General features: G+C 45.6%; 1 protein-coding gene across 4 annotated transcripts in view; it reads right to left on the reverse strand.

The window, feature by feature from the left end:
• XXYLT1 (xyloside xylosyltransferase 1) overlaps positions 1-17,086 on the reverse strand; it is a 276,716-nt gene that overhangs the window by 157,316 nt on the left and 102,314 nt on the right. For 3 of the 4 annotated variants that reach the window (XM_077117924.1, XM_077117923.1, XM_077117925.1), the window contains exon 2: positions 13,858-14,005. In XM_077117924.1, the coding sequence (XP_076974039.1) occupies positions 13,858-14,005 (148 nt within the window). The other variant, XM_077117926.1, reaches the window with a different exon arrangement.

Raw genomic sequence — 17,086 nt, forward strand, 5'->3', positions numbered from 1 at the left:
TTCATTAGCACAACTCCAAACCCATTTACTAGACTCTTACTCACATAGTAGAAATGCTTGGCTGCCTAGGAATCATTCTCGCCCCTCCAAGGGTTTTCAGATATTATAAAAAAAAAAAGTTAAAGTTCACATCATTTGGCCTGACTCAGGGCTCCAAAGGTCAAGGCAGAAGCAGCCTGCTGCTCAGAGAGGCTGCCCTGTGGGGACACTTCCCCATAGGCAGTGCCTTGGGAGTGGGGCATGAGGTGGGGAGGGAGAAACTTTCAGGTCAAAAGAACAAATGGGAAATGGGAGCTGGGAAATGGGAACGCAGAGTGTATGTTCAATCAAGAAAAATTTAAGGCAGCCCCTTTGTCTGGAGCACAGGATGGAAGTGGGAGAACAGCAAGAAACAATACTGAAGGGGAAAGTGGGCCAGACAAGGGAAGCCAAGGGCAGCAAGTCCTTGCAGCTCTCTCTGGGGGGCCAGGTAAATCCAGGAACATCCCAAAGGCCATCTAGAAGCCAGCACGAGTGGTGGGGAAAAGAAAAGAAAAGTCGGTCTGAGATTGAACCCAAGATGGTTAACCAACAGCACCAAGTCACGAGCAATTATGCATACATGGCTTGTATAGAGAAACTGAGTCCTCTCCTGGCAGTGGATGATGTGGGAGGGACAAAGAGAAGACACATAATAATGTCAGAGGTGCATGCTGGCCCGACACATTTGGGATTTAAGGCCATCTGACTGAAGGTCTGTGGCCGCACGCTGGCTGAAACCCAGGCTGCCCAGCATATCCCTCGGTCAGAATGTCTGCTCTGCCACTCCCCATCCTAATTGCTTAGGCTTCAAAGTCACACACAAAGCCCACCTCATCCTCTTCGAAACTTCCCTCTGAACTCTGACAGAACTGGCAGACCAAATAATCCTTCGTAATCCCCCTGAGGTCCTGGCACGGCGCCCAGGCTGCCATGCTGTCCTCAAGCCTCGTGCTCTGACCATCCCATCGCTTGCGTTCTCTCTCCCCAACCAGAGGATGAGCTCCCCGAGGACCGCTGCAGCACCCACCCCAGCGCCCTGCATGTGGCAGAGGAGAGCAAACCCTCCAATGGTGAAGAGGTGCCTAGAATAAAAGCTGGCTGGTGTCTTGACAACAATAAAAGCTGATTGATGCCTCTGACTGAGAGCCAAGAGTTTACAAGAGGCCCTTGAAAAGTTAAAAGGCAAAAATTAACCGAAGGGATCAAAATGGAATATGCCATTGTGTGACCAGTTTGGCAACTATTTTCGTGTAGTTTAGAAAAAGCTTCTGGCGCTGAGTTAGTGGTCCCCATTGCATTACTATTTTTAGCATCTTTGGACAAATTTGTTCAGCTGTCCCTCTTCAGAGTAAGAATCAAATGCCTCAAATTTGCTCCACTGGGAGCTGCCAGAAAATAGTTTTCACTGGACACATGTTTATAACCTTTTTTCAGTATTTATTCAGATGTTTTCACTCAGGCAAGTTCCTGAATATCATTTTTTCCCCTTGCTTTCTTCCACACGAGAACTCCTGCACCTCACGCCACGCTAAACCCTGGCTGTGAGAAGCCTCATCTTCTGTACCAGGAAATCAGCTGATGTGTGCCCCAAGGTTCAGGGAACCCATGGAGACGCGGATGTTCAAAAAATTTAAGTTCTTGGGTTTTTTTTAATCTTATTTTATTTTATTTTTTTTCTTTTTACATGAGCAGGCACCAGGAATCGAACCTGGGTCCTCTGGCATGGCAGGCAAGCATTCTTGCCTGCTGAGCTACCATGGCCCAAGTCCCCAGTTTTGACTAAATCTCAACTCACAGGAACATTTACCTTCCTCAGGAATTTGTACAATGGACTTACAAAGAGGTGCTGAGGCAGTAGCATATGTCGATTCTGACTGACTTCCAAAATAAGGTAGCTCAAGATAAAAACCTAATGAAAATTCATTCAGTCAAATCATTTGACAAATATTTACTGAATGCCTACTACATACCTGGTATTGTTCTAGGCATAAGGAATATAACACTAAACAAACAGACAAAACATCCTGTCCTCATGGAACTTATATTTGGGTGGGAAGGACATGATTTTTAAAAAGAAAAGGGCAGGAGTGCCAGGGTAGTTCAGTGGTGGAATTCTCGCTCGCCATGCGGGAGACCTGTGTTCAATTCCCGGTCCACGCACTTCCCCAAAAAACAAACAAAAATTCAACAAATGGTGCTGCAATAATGGGATATTCACATGGAAAAAGAATAAAATATGACCCCTGCCATACAGCATACAAAAAAATAAGCATTCCAGATGGGTGCAATTATAAATAGGCTGGTAGGGACAGCCTCGTTGAAAACAGGGCATCTGAACAGAGATGAGACGGAGGTCAGGAGCAAGCCGTAGGGCTAGCTGCCGGAATGGTATAACAGGCAGAGGGAGCAGGGAGCTAGTATGGTTGCAGTGGAGGGAACAAGAGAGGCCAGAGAAGGAGTTGAAGGCAGAGCAGCTAGCATGATAGCATGTAAAGAAGCCTCAGAGGGCTCCTTGTCCATGGGTCACCTGCAGGTAATGGAAAGACATGAAACCAAGATCTGAGACTAGACAAGGCACTCCACCTACCCAGGTACAGAGTTGCTTAAACCACCCACCCCCCGCCCCCTAAGGATAATGAAACAGCCAAAAAGAACAGAGTCTATCGCCATAGTCAGCCAGTCTGCATCCCTGTATCTTAACCAACACCTGGACTGAAAGGTGAGGACCTACCACCTAGACAGGGAGGGGCACTGTCCATGTGCCCACAGGGAGGTAGTGGCAGAATTTTTGTTTGTTTTCGTGTGTTTGTTTGTTTTGGGGGGAAGTCCTTGGGCCAGCACTTCTCTCAGCTACAACTCATGTGGCCTTTTGATGCCACACAGAACAAGTCTGCTTCTTCTTTCCCAGGACAAGGCTTTTAAGGGTCACCAAGCAACAGGTTTTAGACCCAGTTCCTTCAAGAGTCAATTTCAAACCCCCTCAGTCACCGAGACCCCTCCAGCTTATCAAAGCCACAAATGTGCTCTACCTACTGAGTGACACCAGATATACATTCCTCCTTTAAACCTCCTATGGCCCTGATGTCCCCATCATGATCCATGAACCAAAGAGAGTCTTCTTGGAGCTTCTGGGTCATGAAAACTTCAGGCATATCCAAAGCTACTTCAAATCCATCCAGGAAGTTGTTATGGTTTAAATAACAATGCAAGTAAATAATTAAAACGTCACACCCATGTTCTATTGGCTATTAAAATGTCACACCCATGTTCTACTGGCTGTGCTGCAGGAAAGAAAAGACAAACTTTATGCAGTGCCTTTGTCTGAAGGTTGAGGCTTTCCTGCTCCCCATTCCCACCCCAACAGAGAGGGTTACACAAGTGTTAAAAAAAAAAAAAAACAGCTGTTATTTTAGAGCAGGAATGCTTAAAGTGAGTTCCGTGAAACAATTCTATTTCCAGAAGTGAACAGGTATTCCTCAAAAAGGAGTTTGGTGGTAAATTATGTTTGAGAAATGTTGGGTTAAACAAAGTCAAACTTTTTTTTTTAACTGCAGCACTTATCAGAGCCTTTGATTTGCTGACAGGTACTTGGCCTTCAGAGAAGGCAAGTTATATCTGACACATACTGTTTTAGTTGCTAAAGCTGCCAGAAAAGAATATACCAGAAATGGATCAGCTTTTATAAAGGAGATTTATTAAGTTACAAGTTTACAGTCCTAAGGCCAGAAAACTGTCCAAACTAGAGAATTTAGATAAAGATACCTTGACTCTAAAGAAAGGCTGAATGGCATCTGGGTTTCCTTTGTCACATGGGGAGGCAGGCATGTGGCCTGTGACTTCTGGTCCTTCCTTAGCTTCTCTAGGGTAACTCTGGATTTCTTCTTTTAGCTTCCCTTGGCTCTCTCAAGGTTCTGGATTGCTTAGCATCTCAAGGAAAGGCACATGGTAATGTCTGCTAGGCTCTGGTTCCTGTCTAGATCCCAACTCCTGGTGCCTCCTGGGGATTCTGCATTTCCAAATGTCTGCTTCTCAGCTTTCTCAGTATTGGCTATCCAAGCATTTCTGTCAGCACTCCAAGGAACTCTAAATGCCTGCATCTATGTTGGCTCTGAACCCGTTCCCTCTCTGTGAGCTCTCTTAAGGAGTCCAGTAAACTAATTAAGACCACCTGTCACATTTCCATCTAATCAAAAGGTCACACCCACAATTGGGTGGATTACATCTCCATGGAAACAATCTAATCAAAAGGTTCCACCCTAAACAACATCTGGCCCCACAAGATTGGATCAGGGTTGAAAGAACATGGCTTTTCTGGGGAGTGTAACAATTTCAAACAAGGCGCACCTACTAAGCCAGGCTCTACACAGCTATCTCAATCAATTCTCATCACAACCCTACAAGTTCTATACACTCATCATCCCCATTTTACAGAGTCTACAGCTCAGAGAAGTTAGCTTGTTCACCCTCAGTCTCTGTTAGGAACTGAGAGGGACGTAGGAAATACTAGAAGATATCCTGACCAGAGCACTCAGAAATGGCCCAGTCATGCTTCTTCCTATAAATTTCTAAGCAATTTATACACATCAGGAATGCTGGCAGGTGGGAAATCAAAATAGCACTTTACATTGGCTGGGGCACAATGCAGACGTCTTGGTAAACCAGGTTGGAGAATGCGAACAGGCTCAAAGTCCCACAGGGTCTAACTCTCCTCCACTCAAGCAGGCATGAGGGATAACTGCGGAGAGAGAAGGAAACAATGCCCTTTCCCCACTGCCCAGCCCAGCTTATTTCTCCTGCCTCAGTAGTGGAGAGAAAACTACAGAGAGAAGGAAAGCTACGCTCGTGTGTGTATGACATTTTACACCGAGACTGACCCCTGGGAGCAAGGCCCAGGAATCTGTGCGGATTTGCCCCTGCTCTGAGCGCTCTCTCCTCTCCGTCGGACAGCCAGGGGTAATGGGCAAAGATCTCACTCCAGCCTCTGACACCAGTACTGGCATATCCTGGCCAGTACCCTTCTATTTTGGACTAGAACACCATTTTAAGAAGCATCAATGGGTTTAGGCAGCTGCTTGTCTCTCCTGATATTGAGATTAATAGGGTGAGGGTAGATGAGAGGTCACCCCAGGGTCCCCACCACTCCCCCACCTCACCCCAGGTTCCAGCATACATTTACATTCCTTTATGTATGGCTCCCCCAGCCCCACCCCATTAGATTCACATGCTTTACTGATGGCTAACAAAACATTCATTACACATTACATTGATATTTCTTTTAGTCTCCAGTATCTTAGAGCAGCTAGAATTAAAACCTAAAATTGTAGAATTGTAACCCATACCAAACTCTGAAATCTAATTATTGTGATGCATTTTGAAATTTATTGCTTTTTTGAATATGTTATTTTTCGCAAAACAGAAGTTAATTGTGAAAAAAATAAACAAAAATAAACACTGATTATGGAGTAATTCTCTGTTTTTGTTTCAAACCAAACAAAGTTATGAAGTTCCATAAACCAACTTAAAAGCCTCCATTTTATGAAACTGATATGAAAGAACCTTAGAGAAGGCTATAGACCTCCCTCAGTAGTTAGTAAAAATACAAAATGCACAGAACAAAAAAATTTCAAACTGAATACAGCTTTTACTACACTGGTCAAATTTTACTTGAGAGAGAAAGAAAAATGATGGAGCTTTAAAGACTCTCTGCAAAAGGCTGCACACTGGCCTCAGAGTTTCAAGGCATGAATGAATGATCAAATGAATGAGGACTGCCAGCCCGGATTTTCCCATTTGGTTTTGTCCCCAGTCTGCAGACTTTCTTGCCCTGCCTCAATTCTTTCTCACACTGGCCTGTGAGCCTGGGCTAAGATGCACAGGCACATGAATTAATCCAACGCCACTGCCTCAATGCAGACCAGGGAATATTGCTGCAAGATTCCAACTGTCAGCTCCCTACCTCAGGACAGCAAGTCCCAAAGACAGATAGCTGAAATAAGGACTCTTGGGATGATGATGCCCATGATGCTGGGAGAAGGGGACTAGAGCAGGACTGGGCAGCCCCTCTTCTTCAACAGGAAGGCAGTAGGGTTGGACTCAATAGAAGGGCTTGGCCACTGCTTTCTGCATGGCAAGTGCCAAGTTAGGCTTCAAGAAAGGGGCCTTGGGGCACAGCAGGCTTGCTCCGGTTTTGCATGGATCTTTACAACCTCTTGCATTTCCTTAGGGTTTTTTTTTTTTTATACACCCAGACATCCTTAGGAGACAGGAACAGGATGTGGCTGGTGGTGATAATAAAAACAATATGATATGATTGGGCGGGTTGCAGATACCCTGATTGTGGGGGCTGGTGGTAAAGGTCCTTCAGACAGACAAAGTGTTTTAGCTGCATTACTCCATTTCTAACTCACAGTAACCCCGAGGGAAGGCAGGTCACAGATGGTGACCATTACCTGGGGGACAAGAGGTGATATAACTTACCCAGGACCATCCAGAGAATTTCCTTTTCCCATATCCAAATCTCTTTCCAAAAGGTAAAACTGGGGTGGTCTAAAAGAAGAACTCCAGATCCCCACTCTTGGGTGTTGTGTGTAGAAGTGTGAGTTACCTCATCATCACCACCCAAGCCACTAACAGAAACCACTGGCCCTCACTGTGTGCCAGGCATCATGCTAGCTGCTGTTACGGGTATTACGTCAATCACCTTAAGTGAGCACTATATTATCCCATTTTATAGACAAGGAAACTGAGACCTAAATATGCTCATAAAGTGTTAGCCATGTGCCAGGCACTGTTCTGAGTCTGTTACATGTACTAACTCATCTAATCCCACAACAACCACTTTACATGGGAACTGCTAGGATCTCCATTTTATAGGTAAGGAAACTGAGGCATAGAGAGGGTAGGTAACTTGGCTGAAATTACACAGCTAATAAGTGATGGAACTGCCATTTGAACCCAGGCACTCTTGTGCCAGGGCCCACAATCTTAACCATTGCATTATACTGCCTCTTTTAAGTAACTTCTCAAGGTCATAAAGCTAGTGAATAGCTGAGCAGAGATGTACATCCAGCTCTGTCTGACCCAGAACCTGTACTTCTACTCCCTATGATATACCAACTCCCTTCTCAGCCTTCTAAGACCTGCCTGGTTCAATGCTTCCTGCAGACAAAGGGCCTGCAAATCAATAGCAGCTCAATCACAGTCGTCTATGGGCCCATTGGTTCCTGTACACCACAGTTAGTGGCCTGTAAGGGAGCTGGCAAGTGTTCTGTACAGGATGGGCCCCAGCAATGGACATGAATACCCTCTGCAAAGGGACTATTTAAATCAGACAGTGAGACGTGCCTGAAGAAAGTGCAAAGGCCCACAGTGTCAAGGGACTAAAGGAGTTTCTGAGATGCTGGCATTTAGAAAACACATACATGCAGGCGCACCAGAGTCTGAAATAATGTACACCAACTTCAAAGCTGTGGAATAGACAGAAAACAAACACACACATACCCTACACAGCCAGTATGCTCCTGGCCTATAACTGAAGGGAGCACATGCCCCAGATACTTGCCTGGGGAGGGCTGAAGAGACAATGGAGTCCAACATCCTCTTTGAATAGCTAGGGAAACTGAGGCTAGAAGAGAAATGGAGTTGGACAATCTAGGTTCTAATCACAGTTTTGCTTCAGTCACTTTGTCAATTCAAATCACCTCTCTGGCCTCACTCTGTCCATCTATAAAACTGGGATGATAATTCCTGCCTAAGTCACAGAATTTCTAGAGGCTTAAAATATATCATAGCTCTGCTCAGTCATCTTCAACAATTTCCATTCCCCCCACCTCAATGTCCCCAATGCACACATGTCCTATTAGGGAAAATTCACATAGATTTTTCCAGGATGAACACAACCTCTTCAGGAATACACAGTTGCCCACTAACAGGACAATGAAGTGCCCTATTGCAGCCCAGAGCTGCCAATCAGCCAAATCCACCTCTCTGGACAGGGCACCAAACCTAGCACCATCCTTTGCCCCACAAATAGGCATTGGTCTTCTCCTGGTGGCAAATGGAAGAGACAGTAATCAGTGATCTGTGGTGTTTTCTGGGCAGTGGAAGGGGTCTCCAGATGGCCAAACTAGGGAGCCAATGCTTTAGGGGTATATGACCTGAGAACACACCAGCATGCAGTAATAATAACTCCTAATGTGTACCCAGAGTCCATCACTGCTCATTCGACATTTTCCCTCACTGATCTTTCCTGACAACAGCCCTGGATTCATGGTAGAAAAGGTGAAATCATCCTCATTTCACAGATGAGAAACCAAGGTTATTTCCCAAGCACGGTATGAATTGCTAGGGTCACACACAGAGAAGCTGAAGCTCTCATGCCTCCACTGTGTCCCCTACTCTCTCCTCACAACAAATGCAAAGTCTCTACTATTTCTCTAAAATTGTGTCACTTGTTTCTGCTTTCTCTTCCTGATTAAACCATGCTTCATTTGAGGCAAACTGAGTCTTCTCTGCTTATTCTGAAGCACAGGCAAATGGCTGGGGCAGAGCTTGACTGAGCTCGGGTCTATCAAAGCTCGGTAGATTGGCTCAATGACAAACAGATGCTTCTCCAAATGTTAACCTCTCCTGCATCATCTCAGAGTATTAAGCCTGGAAGTCTGAGTGACATGGCTTAGGTCAGCCCCTAAGCCTTACTTCTGGGTCTCGCACAACCTGCCCATAATGTTCATCCCAGCAGACACTCAGTAAAGATATTCTGGTTGAATCCATCATCTCCCCTGTAATCCATTCCACCTCTTAGACATGTAAGCTTTCCTAAAGCACAGATCGGGTCAGGTCAAAAATAACCACCAAGGTCTCATCTATTGTTTGGTGCCAATTCCTCAGCCTGACACTCAAGGGGCTTTCCAGGATGTGTGTGTGACTATAGGAAAGTCTGCCAGGGGCCTGTGGCTGGTGTAAAGTGCTACAGATCAACTGGGAACCTGCCTTTCCTGCCCAGGGAGAGGCCCATCATAACGACAGACCAGTCAGTGTAACTCAGCCTCTGGAAAGCCTGCTTTTATAGCCCACATCACTGAGTGGGGGCAACAACTCCTGAGAGCCATGTGGCACAAAAGAGGGAAGGCTGTTCTTTGCTCCCTCCAGCTCCAGTTGGGCAAAAAACGTTGTATTTTCCATTGCATAAGAAGCTCCCGGTGGTGACAAACCCAACACCCTTGGCAGGAGGAGATAAAAGCCCTCTGGGTATGAGTGAGAAGGTGAGAGTAGCTGGGTGTCTGGGGAAAGACACAGAGCAGGTAAGTGTGAGGAGACCAGCCATGGAAAGAAAAAGGCAACGTTGAGTAAGCAACAGAGAGAAAAATAAGCTTGGACCTAAATCAAAGCCAGCGTGTTTCACCTGAGAGAGCCCCTGCTTCCTTCCCGAGGCACCCACTGTGCAGATGTGGCTCTGTGCAGTGCTGCTATGAGAGAAGCATCCAGGGCAAAACACATGGAGTTAATCACAGTCATCCCCACCCCCTGACCCCTGCCCCCCTCGACCTCCCCCAGCCAGGCCCACTCTGCAGGGCTGCCCTGAGCACCAACCCGTGGAGGGAGGAGGATGGGGGGAAAGCAACAAAGGCCACGCAGGTGTCAGAGGCTGGGGACAGCAGAACAGTGTGGGCCGAGGGATCAGAAACCAGGGTGAGATCTGGCCTAACCTCTCAGGTCCCCACTTTCCTCTCCTGTCAAGTGCAGACATCCACTTGCCAACAGTCTAGAAATTCCTATGCGGAGCGACAGAGGAGGTGAGACGTCAGTGTGCTGAGAAAATGATAGAACCTCACGTGGTGGGGCTGACAACACTGGAGAGGGGACAAGGCCACATACAGGTGGCTTTGTGAGGACCACCTTGGGTCCAGTAATTCCACTCCTGGGGAAATACTGTAAGGAAAAATCCTAATTAGACAAAACCATCTTTACGCATATGGATATCCAACAGTATAATTTGTGATAGAGAAAAAAATGCAGAGTCTAGATACATAGGAAATGATGAGTTAAGTTTTATCCATCTACTCATTCAAAAATTTTCAGACTATAATTACACAAAAAATGATGACGTGTGACATTAAGGAAAAAGTCAAAACAGCTTTATTTATTGTGCTTCTCTCATTTTGAAATGAAAAGCCCTGTCAGTTGAAATGAAGGTTCAATTTCATATTTTGTTGTGTACATTTTTTAAAAACTATGTGTTGGGAAATTATTAGAAGATGAAAAAAGAATAAATATTAATGTTATGTATGTAGTAGATAGTTTACTACTACTAACTACTGAATGAGTGTTAGTTTTAAAATAGAAAAAAAAAGTAAATATATTTTTAAATTAGTTTAGGTCCAGGAGGGTGAACTTCTGCTACAGAAGGGAGATGGGGAGGAAAGGCCGAGACACAGAAATATCTGGACCTGGATTACTGGGGCAAATACTAGAAGAACCTCTTGCAAGTATAACTCAGAGGAACACGAGCTTTTCTAACCCAGCCACCCTAGGTGGGTCCAAGGGCTCAGGACCCACCCACACTCCCATTCTCAATTTCCAGGAGAAAAAAGGAACTCAGTCAAAGAAACAAAACAATCAAAACGGCAAGAAAGGAGCAATTATGCAAGAACAAAACCAGAGACCAAAGCACAAAGCAACAGTAATTTCTACGATTAAAAAGAAAAAGAATACACAAAGGCAGCCATAAAAAAAAAAATGACAAGCTCAAGACAGCACTACTAACGCCTGAAAACAAAGCGTCCTTTCAAAAACTGCAGGATTTCCAAACCATCTGCCCAGTAGGAACTTTGCAATACCGCCAAGTTTGTGCAGCAGCCAGACTTCTCTAAGAACACGGCTCAGATTCCGCAGGAAACTCTTAGGACCACTCACTTTATTTCATAGCTTTCAAATTGTAGAAACTCCTAGTAACTCTCTCCTTAGGAAGCAGACCTTGCACATATGTAAAAATGAACCTCTGGAAGTGCGTTATCATTTGCCAGGAGAACCGGAGTAAAGACTTCGTGTTTGGGTCTGTTGAGGCACAGCTGACGCTCCTTCTGCAGATTCTGACACAGGGCCCAGCAGAGGGGCGCCGCCCACACTAGGCGGGAAGCCCATGACCTAAGCCACCACCGGCATTTGCAGCAAAGCTCTGGCCAAAGCCCCTACTCTGCAGACATCGCCCCCCTGAGCAAGGCCAGACTGCCGGGTGGGAGTCATGGAGGGCTGTCTGGTGTAAACTGCTGCTCGCTGCCCAGAGGGATGGAGGGAAGGCATTGTGGGAGCCTTACCATGTGGCACTTCACAACTCACTGCCTGGTTCTCTCTGAAGCAGAGACACAGAGGTGTCTTCTCTTCCCTGAAAAGCCGTGAGGGACACACTTCACCTCCTGCTGGGTGCCCCACCCCACAGCCCGGCCTAGGGTTTAGCGCAGGATGGGCACACCCAGCAACCGATAACGGGAGGGGGGAAGGAGGAGAGAAGGTCAGGATGCCTCCTCCCTGATCCCCTGCTGTCCTTTGATGAACGGTTTCTTTCAAGGCCATTCGTACATGCAGGACAAAAGGGCAGTTCAGGCCGTTCAGGCCTGTTTAGTGGAGTTGTTCCAAACTCACTTAGTGCAGAACCCCTGGACCAAACAGAATCCTACTTCACAACCTGATATAGCAGCAGATCAAGATGAACTGCTAGGAGTAAGGGTAAGAGACAGGAGAAGAAGCTAGATAAGAGGTCTAACCCCTCTGCCCCAACTCCTCAGAACCTCAGAACCCCCAGAGGGGTTCCTGCAATTCCTGAATTCTTGCAATGCTGAAGCATCACCCTGGTTCAGCCCCCTCATTTTACAGGTGGTGAAAATGAGGCCTAGAGAGACAAGCGGCTCATCCGAAGACACACAGGTGGCCAGTGGCAGAGCTGGAGCCAGGGGCCATACCTATGTGTATCTTTTCCATTAGAATCTGGGAAAGCAGGAATCCCAACTTCCTAAGTCTGAGTTACCTGCAGCACTGGACTGCCCAGAGATCACATGTGGCCACCAGAACAATTAGAAGTAACTGCTATTTGGAGAACTAGGTCTCTACAACAGACTTGGGTTCAAATCCCAGCTCTGCCACTTAAAAAGCTGTATGACCCTGGGTAAATCATTAACTCCTCGGTCAGTTCTCAACTGTAACCTCACAGAAGTGGTGGAGGATTTGATGAGATAACAGCAGAAACATACCATAAAGAATCATAACTGCCAGTTCTTTTCTCTGGGCCCTTTTGGTCAGCTTGTCTCCTCTATCCTTTAGACCCCAGCTCAAGCCCCCTGAACCCTTAGCCTTACGACTGACAGAATATTCAGACACCTCCAGGGTGCTGAAATTGCCTCGTGGGGACAAAGTCCCAGGCAAAATGGATGGGCATGATTTCCCCTGTGGTGTAGTAACCTGAAAGCCGAGTTGAAGTTTAACTTTGCACTCCTGAATCCCTGGCTTACCAGTCCCTTCACATAGTGGTGGTCCCTGACTCTTCCTGGCTGCTGAGTTGAGTAGGAGGCCACCACCAAATGGCCCAGCTGACCCCCAGCTGTCAGGTCCTGCTCGGTCTGGGGACTGCTGGAAACCCAACCAGCCACAGTTCAGGAAGCCACTGCCCCATGATCCTGGAACTCCTCACCCAGGTCACAGTTCACCATGGCCAGAAACTGGGCAACCTCCAGGGCTCCAAAACTAACCAAGGACCATGTGGAGGAGAACCCAGAAGCCTGGGACACCCCACAAGTGAGAACCCTCCACCAAGCCTTCAGTCCAAGGGTGAGCAGACTGCTTATTCCTAGCACTTCCACACAACCAGGACTTACTACAGATGGACACTGAAAAGGTTACGTGTATGTGTCAACATGGCCAGGTTATGGTGTCCAGCTGTTTGCTCAAACAAGCACTGGCCTGACTGCAACTGTAAGGATAATATGTGGATTTAAATCACTGGACAGTTGATGACCTCTGTGGCTGATTACCTCTACAATCAACTAAGATTGTCTCATTCCAATCAGGTGAAAGCCTTAAAGGGCGAACTGAGGATTTCACAGTCAGAAGGAAGAATTTCCATTTATACTTCAGTCTACCAACTTCTCTTGAGGAATTCCTTGAAAACCTTCATTGCACTTCCCAACTTGCAGTTTGCCTTACAGAATTTGGACTTGCTCATATCCACAGTTGTATGAGCCAGTTCCTATAATAAATCTAATATTTACAGGTATCTTCTGCTGATTGTTTCCCTGGAGAACCCAAACTAATGCAGACAATCACATCTCTTCTTTCCTTGAAGACAGAGGTCCAGAAAATCCTATTAATTGTGCATCAGAGTGTCAAAAAAAAAAGTCCTACTCAGAAACTGTATTGCGTTTCTCTCATATGTAGGTTTAATATTTTCTAATCTGTTAAGTGCAGATTCAGTCTAGGAAGAGTGAGGTCATAGTTTGGGATGGAGGATCATCTAGTCCAACCTGCCATTTTACAGATGAGCAAACTGAGTGCTGGAGGCGGCTGCATACCAGGGAGAGAGTCAGGCTGGGGCCAGATGCCCTGAGTCAGGCACCACAGAGAGCACGACTCCCCTGTACCCCAGCGGGTGTGCAACCCGGGCCCCTACCCTTGATTCTCATGAAACAGACCCTCTTAAGAAACGGCTTTGCTGGCTCCCTTGCCCTTTCCCTTAAGTTTCAATGGGGCTCTTTGTACAGACAGAAAGTTCCAGAGTGTTGGAGGCAAGGAAATGGATGCAGAGAAGTCAAACCCCCAGGGGCTGCTGCCCCCAACAGCCCAGGTTACCTTTGGGCAGGATCTGATGCATGGCCACCGAGAGGAAGAAGATAGAGTCACTATAGTAGGTTCCTGAGCCAGCACTGAAGTGCTTCTGCATGGCCTCCACGACAGGGAAGAGCTTCTCTGTCAGCACAGCAACATCGTGGAAGATGACCTGCAGCCAGGGAGGAGAAAACCAGCAGGGTGAGCAAGCCAGCTCTGGGCCCATAGGGATAAACAGACAGGGCCACTCCAGGGTCCAAGAGGCAGAATGATGCTGGGCCAGGGGGTGGGAAGTTAAGGAAACAGGGAACAACCAGGCATCAGAGTCAAGACAGCGCAGAGGTTGGCAATGGGGACGTGGTGACGTGAGGCATATGCAGGCATACCTAGAGGGGTGTGGGTGGAGGGAAAAGAGTCAGAGGGAGGACATGGAGTGGGAACGTCCACAGTCTGCTTTCTGCTCCTGGACTTTAAGCTGGCCCTGAAGGCAGCATTTTTTGTGTCAGTGACAAGAAAACATGTTAAAGTATCTGCATGTCTGGGTGGCTCATGCTGCTGCTCCAGGAATCACCACCTCCTGATGGCCCATTACATGTCGTTCCACATGAAGCTCAAATGCTTTGACTCTACCTCTCTTGTTGACTGTGGCCACTGGAAAATAAAGCCCAGAAAACGCCTAGTACCACAGTAACTCATCCATCAACTTAACCAGTATTTCTTGAGTATCCCACATACTTTGGAGGTACTGTGAAGGTGTAAGGAATAATCAGGAACTCTCACTAGGGAGTCACCAGCTGCCGAACACACAGACACACACGGATCCCCATAACAATCCTGGGAAGGAGCAAGGCAGACATCTATTTTGGTCTCCAAATTACAAATGAGAAAACAGATGCTCAGAGAGTTAAACTTGACCAAAGTCACGTCGCTAATAAGAGGAAGAGCCAGAACTTGAACCCTGGTCTTTGGATTCCAAGACCCATGTTCTTTCCACTATAAATACTTTCTGATTCCTTATCAGTGACCAACAAGGGAGGAAGATATTAGGGCAAACCAGTCATTAGACTAGACAAGACCTAATAGGGGTGACGTCAACAACACAGCAATGTAAGACATGCCCTGGAAAAACCTTGCCAGAGATTCAGTGAATAAAAGGACAAATCCCATTTGCTTAGAACTGCAGAGGATGGGAGAGACTGGAGAAAGACTCCACAAACACAAAATCGAAGAAAGGAAAATAGCAAGTAGGAAACTTCTGCCTCAGACCAGCAGGTCCTCTTGCCTTTCCCTCACTCGATCCCATGAAGCTTGGGAATTGCTCCAAGGCAGCGGCCAGGATCCCTCTCACTACCCACCAGGGACTGTAAAGCCACTCACAGCACTGAGTAAGAACCCCATGTATATCCAGACACGGGACCAAGTCCACACAGACCCAGGGAAGAACACAACCCAGCTGCTGAAAAGTGCTGCATTCAAAAGGACCCCCAGGGGGGAAATAAAAACAAAGACCACTGTAGAGCAGTAGTTACCAAGGGGTACTCTCATTGGATCCAGTTATATCAGTTGGACCACATAAATGCAAAACAGATTTTTCTGGAGTGACCCACCTTTCTGGCCTGACCCCCTCTGACTTCCAGGGGTGGGATACCCTAACAGGGAAGATTCAGGGGCAGAAAAGCCTAACAGAGAAAATAATGGAAGAGAAGGGATTTAAACTGAACTACTGTAAGACAGGAATGCTCCAGAACTGAAAAGTGTAAGGAAAACAGGGCACTGATTGAGGGAAATAATTTAAACAAATCATAGGAGTTGGGGAAAATTTTCTGCACAAAAATGAACAGCACAGATAAGATGCCCAGAGAAAGAACCAAGAAAAGCAAACTCTCTCCTGGAGGTGAAACAGTTACACAAAAGTGCAATCTCAAAAAATTGTACAACATAACCAGGGCAAAAATCAAATGAATAAGATCTGAGAAAATCTGATCAATTAAACTCAGGCTATTGTAAAGGTCCAGGATAAGTTGGACCAAGCAAAATACAAAGTGGTAAAGTGGGAAAAAACAACAAAGAGCCTTAACACAAAGCTAATCAACAAAACTCTAGATAAGAGGGAGAAACTGATCATCAGAGTTAACTCATCAAGATAATCAGATGCCTGGACATCAGCAGAAAACTACAAGTCATACTCAGAAACAGAAGGCCATGGCTCAGTGAAAGGAACAAATTAACAGTTCAGAGGAGACACAGATTTTGGAATAATTAATCAAAGAAGTTCAAACAAATCTCCTAAATCAACTCAAGGAAATGAAGGAAAATATGTATAAAGGGATAAAGGACATAAAGAAGACAATTGTGTGAAGATAAATAAGAATTTGAAAGCATAAAAAGAAATATAATACTCAAAATAAGTGAAAGAAGGAGTCAAACAGACATCTGCACACTGATGATTATGGAACATTACTCATGATACTCAATGGATTGAGGTGGCCGATGAGTGTAATGACTGAGAAGCAGAAGGGCAAACTGTGATGTATGCATCTGATGGAATACTGTGCAGCTACAGACAGGAACGAAGTCAAGAAGCATGCAACAAGGTAACTGATCAATGAGGACATTAAATTTGGCAAAATAAGACAGAAAAAAAGGGACAAATATTGTATAGTCTCTCTAAGAAAATACTTATAATAAAATTGGGGCCTAGATTGTAATTGTAATATACTAGTCATGTTTATTCCTGAGCCTTAAGTGTTATTTCTAAATTTTGAGTTGCTGTGCTATATGTGTATAACCTGGTATTTTCCTGGAATTTCAGGTACTTGTGTGACACCTAAGATTAAGAAATAGTGTTCAGCAACTCTGAAAGTCAGCATTCCTATATATAGCAACTGCTAAAGAAGTAGAAAAAGAGATAAGGCTTCAATCAGATATAAGAACGAAGCTGATCAGGTTGGGATTAACATAAACCAGAATACGGGGTAAAGGATGATACTGCCTGTATTTTCACCTACTGTATGAGACCAAAGGAACAGAGGTTTATTTTGTCTAAAACTTAAATTTTCTACAGCATACAAACATAACCTTTTTGATCAATTCAGTTAAACAACCTAAACACCTAGAGCTTAGAATTGGGGATAAGGTCATGGAATTCTGTATAGCTTGTAAATTCCAGAGTATGTTGGGCAGATAATTAAAAGGTAGTGCCAAAGTCCCTTGAGAGACTGGAGAAAAAATACAAAACTATTAAATTTTCCCA

Source organism: Tamandua tetradactyla, chromosome 10, assembly GCF_023851605.1.
Source record: "Tamandua tetradactyla isolate mTamTet1 chromosome 10, mTamTet1.pri, whole genome shotgun sequence".
NCBI lineage: Eukaryota > Metazoa > Chordata > Mammalia > Pilosa > Myrmecophagidae > Tamandua > Tamandua tetradactyla.